The sequence below is a fragment of the Molothrus aeneus genome, chromosome 4 (genome assembly GCF_037042795.1).
Source record: "Molothrus aeneus isolate 106 chromosome 4, BPBGC_Maene_1.0, whole genome shotgun sequence".
In the NCBI taxonomy this organism is placed as follows: Eukaryota; Metazoa; Chordata; class Aves; order Passeriformes; family Icteridae; genus Molothrus; species Molothrus aeneus.
Genome location: NC_089649.1, coordinates 59391648 through 59396443, shown reverse-complemented (window position 1 = coordinate 59396443; position 4796 = coordinate 59391648). Strand labels below are relative to the sequence as shown.

Sequence of the window (4796 nt, the reverse complement as noted above, 5' to 3'; positions counted from 1 at the left end):
GTGTTACAACCCAAGGAATCTCTAATAGCAGTCACTTCCCTTTTATATCAGGAGATTCCCTAGAGCACTACATTTGTTAGTAAGCACAAATCAAAATAATACAACACAATGACCGAAGGTGGAAAAAAAATAGGCTTAGAGATAGTCTGCTCCCTCGAACAGAGGGCTCGATAGAACCACAGCCGACCTTGCTGGAAGCCACCCCCGCCGGGGGCAAAACCTCCGCTGGTCTGAGCTGTACCTTTCAGTTTGCATCATTGTGCTATATTTCACACGAAATTATCCAAAGCAAGTCAAAACTAATCAACTTCCCTTTATCTGCAGCACTAAAACCTAAAGATGCATCATCCCAGACACGTCAGGTAACATCCTCTGCTGTGTAAAACCTACCTCCCAGCAAAGGCTGTGATGAGGAGGCTCTGCAGTCCCCAGACCTCTGCTTTTCTGTTTAGCAGAACCAGACATCCCACACTGTCTGCAGTGGGACAAATAGAGGAGGGATCAAGCTTGGCTGTACCATCGAACCTGAGATGGGAGTCAGCAGCTCGGTGCCTTGTACGGGGCTGCAGGCAGAGAAACGTCCCCAGGGGCCAGGAAAAAGCAAACCGCGGGGCAGCAGTGGCACCTTTTTACCTCCCTAAGTGCACGGGGGTCCAGATTCTGCTGTCCAAAATTTCGTTTTTTACAGGAAGGAAAGTGTTGGGAATGTCGGAGGGAAATAGTTACAAAAAAAAAAAAAAAAAAAAAAAAAAAAAAAGAAGAAGAAGAAAGAGATGGGAGCTTCGGATCGGGCCAAATAAGTGTCAGTCCTCCCGTATCTGCCAAGGGACTGCTGCATCTGGAGCACTCCTTTCGGCAGCGGGACCGCCGATACGCCCGGCAGAGCAAAACCAAACCCAAAGCATTTCCTCCGGTGTCACGACGGCTGTCGGCTTTGTGAACAGAGAGCTCGTCCCCAGCCCGTGCTGGGGAGTACTGCTGGAGGTGCCAGCGCGGGGACATCTCACCTGCGGGGTGCCCGAGCCCGGGCAAAGCGAAATGACAGCAAGGGAGGGCCGGAGCGAGGGGCTGGCAGGGAAACAGCCCGGCTGCATCTTGGGGCGGCTTGCAGGCACAGCGGCCGATGGAGCAGCAGGGGCTTCCTGCGAGCCACTCCGTGCCCGGGAGCCGCAGCGAAACCCGTGCGAACCAGCGGGAAAGGAAAGAAGCCGGCGGTGATGAAGAATCAGCGGCGCCCAGGCAATGCGGCCGCCTGTGAGCCTGGTCCGGGCAGGGCTCCTGCGGCGCTGAGAAACAGCTGCAGCCATCACCGGGTCCGGTCCCTCGGAGCGCCACTGCCCGGCCCCCGGGGGAAGCTGCCCACCCCAGGTGAGCCTGCCGTCCCCTTCGGCCAGCGCCGGCCTCGGGGAGACGCCCAAGGACAGCAGCCGACGGCGGGGAAGAGCCGCCGGCACCGCGCCGAGGGCCCGGGCTCTCGAAGGAGGCTTGGAGGAGATTCAGTCCAAGGCGGGAGGCTGCCCCAAGTGGCTATCGCGGCAGTGTCGGGATACAGACGGCCTGGGCAGTTTCGCCGAAGCCCCCTCTTGCAGCCCAATCCTGAGCCTGCGCCCCCGGTGTCTCTGCCAGGCTCCGGCAGGGAGAAAACAACCCACCGAGCCACGCACTCGCCCCAGGATCCGCCAGGGTTTCACCGCGGTAGAGGGGCCGCAGCCTGCACGGTGAGGCTGCCACCGACCGGGAAAAGCAGCTCGAGTGGCTCCTCCGGCTGCACCGCGTCCTCACCGCTACCAGCACCCGTAAATTCAGCCACTGATCCCGGCTCTCCGGCAGATGGGGGATCGCTCCATCTGGGACAGGCGTTACCAAAGAAGTGATTAAGGCGCCCGGCCAGAGCTCCTGGGTCCCCTCTGCCTCCCGTAGAGGGAACGGGCATCAGTGCTGACCGGTGCAGCCGGGAAAGGTGGCCCAGATCTCCGCCAGGCCCTACAGTCCTCACCGTGCGAGTGGGAAAAGGAGGGATGTGGTCTGAGCTACGGCCTGAGGTCTGCTGTGGGGGAAAAATATCACTGGGGAAATCCGTGTCTGCTCTCAGGAACGACAGAAGAAGCAGAAATAAGTGTTAAACTAAAGTTTATAAATTAAAAAAAAAAAACCCAAACAAACAACAAAACAAGTACAGCGGGTAGCTTACAAACATTCACAATTCATTTGAAGTAAATAATCTAGTTGAGTGCACAGTGCCATTAAAAGGGAAATGGAGGGGGAAAAAAAAGAAGGGGAAAAAAAGCAACGAGTTACCTTGGAAGAAAGAGACTGTAATTACATTGCTGAGAAGATCAGAAACCCCCACCCCTGGAGGAGAGCTCTGCTGAAGAATTGTAAAAGGCACTGATGGTATTAAAGTTTCCTGTTACATCGATTTCTTAAAAAGCCTGACTAGAAATATTCACATTGAATATAAAAATAACAACAACTTTAATACATCTGGAAAGTGCGAAAAAACTGTAACTCCTCCCTCCCCGAACACGGAAAGATCTCAGGAAAAAAAGGAAAACAAGAAGTCAGAGTTTCAATGTAAGTCTCACCCTTTTGTGACATATTTATCCTTTGCCAGGGATCATGGAGTACAGGAATAACATGGGCAACAAGAGCAGGGGGACCTGAAAGAGGCTTCCATACATTCAGCACCATACAAGGCACACTCAGTTTGCAACAAGTTGGAAGACCAAGGACTCAGACGACAAAAATAATCTTCCTTACAATCCACTGAGGGAGTCCTTGATCTCCTCTTTTGAGCTGCATTTGGTTTTGCGGGTTGTACTTTTTTTTTCCTCTCCTTCGTTTTCTCTCTCTTTTTCTCCACACAAGATCGAGTCTCTACCCATCCGAAGCAAAATAAAACAAACAAACAAAAAGTCTACACCAAATACACTGACAACATGGATACCATGAACAAGTTGTGCCGAATCGCAAGAGTCCTCGGCTGGCGGGCTGGGGACAGGGTGAGGGTCAGGGTGGGGGTGGCCAAGAAGTCCTATGTTGAAAGAGGAGAGGGTGAGGAACCATCCAAAAATATTAATAATAAAAATAACAATAAAATAATAATAAATACTGTCCGAGGCACTGAGAGCTGCAGGTGGGGCTCTGGACTTGAGAAGCTGAACGGACGGATTGATGGATGGGGGGGTGGCAGAGGGAAGATGGGTTTCCTGGCTGCCAGTGTGTATGCTGGGGGTGTCGGGGCCGGGGGCTGTGTATGTGTGCCTCTCACTGGGTGCCGGCAGCTGCGGCGCAGGTGGACAGAGCCCACCCGGGAAGGCAGTAGTAAGGGTAGTAGTAGGATGGCTGGAGAGAGAGCAGCGAGGGCGGCCGCAGCACCTCGCCAGGGTGGTACTGTCTCTGGTCGTCGCGCACCAGCACCTTGACGGCCACCTTCTTGGCGGCGGGGGCGGCGGCCAGGAGGTCGGCGGCCATCTGCCGCCGCTTGGTCTTGTAGCGCCGGTTCTGAAACCAGATCTTCACCTGCGTCTCGGTGAGCTTCAGCGAGGCGGCCAGGTCGGCCCGCTCGGGCCCCGACAAGTAGCGCTGGTGATTGAAGCGCCGCTCCAGCTCGAAGACCTGCGCGTGGGAAAAGGCTGCGCGGGAGCGCTTCTTCCGCGGCTTCGGAGCCGCCGCCGCCTCCTCCTCCCCCGGCAGCAGATTCCCGCACTTGCCCGCTGCGTCCTCTTCCTCTGGAGGGCTGCGATCTGCGGGCAGGGCAAGAGCACGGCGGTCAGGGCAGGCAGGCACCGGGACAGCGGCATCCGCGCACAGGCGAGAGCCCGCCGAGCCGCTGCCCACCCCGTCGCCGGGACAGCCGCCGGCAGCGGCCGGGCTTCTCGCTCTCGTTTAAGCGCCGGGCGCCCTGGCGAGCTGCGGGCTCCGCCGGGCCAAAGGCCCTCCCCGATCCGCCCTCCCTCGCCCCGCGGGACGCCTTTCGGGTTTTCTCTCCCCCCCGGCACAACCGAGCCTGTCGCACAACTCCGGGGAGCCGGCGAGAGTCGCGGTCATCTCCCGTTCCCAGCCCTCCGGGACCCTCCCGCCCTCCTCGCGCGGGTGCGGAGGAGCCGCCACCGGGGCCGCCCCTACCTGAGACGGCGGCCGACATCTCGCTGTCGCTGAGGCCGGTGGTGTCCCGCTCCGCCGCCTCCGGGGGCTGCGCCTCCTCCTCCGCCGGCCGCCCCCCGCCCGTGGCTTCTGCGGGGCGGGCGCTGCCACCGGCGCCCTCCTCCTCGGAGCGCCGCTCGCCCTCGGGGTCCTCGCTGAGCGCGGAGTCCGAGTCCCAGCCCGCCGCCGTCCGCGGGGCCGGGGCGCGGGCAGCGGGCGCGGGCAGCGGCGGGTCCTCGGCGGCGCCGCACAGCCGCCAGCCGCCGGCCGCCCCCGGGAGCGGCGGCCGCCCCGCCGCGTGGCGGGCGCGCTCCTCCTTCTTGTTGAGGATGGCTTGGATGGAAAAAGGCGTCAGGGCGTTGCCGCCGCGGACGGACATGGCCCGGCGACGGGCAAGCCCCGCGGACGAGCAGCGGACCGTGCCGCGCCTTCAGCTGGGCGACCGCATCGCCGGCCGCCGCTGCGCCGGTGCTGGGCCCTGTTCTGCCGCCGGGAGGGCGGGCGCCAGCGGGAGCAGCCTCTCTGCGCCACTGCCGGTCCGCCCGCCCATAGGGCCGGGGCCACCGGGGCCACCGCGCTGCGCCGGGCGCCGCCGCGGGTCCCTGGCGGCACGGGCGCTGCCTCCGCCCCGCTCTGTCCCGCCCCCGCCC

The 4796-nt window shown here is 60.5% G+C and overlaps 1 protein-coding gene across 1 annotated transcript; it reads right to left on the bottom strand.

Annotated features, from left to right (window-relative positions):
• Positions 1-2231: 2231 nt before the first annotated feature.
• NKX3-2 (NK3 homeobox 2) lies at positions 2232-4525 on the bottom strand. The gene is made up of 2 exons (XM_066549188.1): positions 4129-4525; positions 2232-3746 (listed from the first exon to the last, which is right to left on the bottom strand). The coding sequence occupies exons 1-2, from the start codon at positions 4523-4525 to the stop codon at positions 3268-3270; spliced, it is 876 nt and encodes a 291-aa protein (XP_066405285.1). The 3' UTR covers positions 2232-3267.
• Positions 4526-4796: the final 271 nt, after the last annotated feature.

Coding starts and splice junctions, on each gene's coding strand:
- NKX3-2 (XM_066549188.1), bottom strand. CDS start 4,525: ATGTCCGTCCGCGGCGGCAACGCCCTGACGCCTTTTTCCATCCAAGCC. Junction 3,747..4,128: donor GATGTCGGCCGCCGTCTCAG/GTAGGGGCGGCC, acceptor CCCTGCCCGCAG/ATCGCAGCCCTCCAGAGGAA.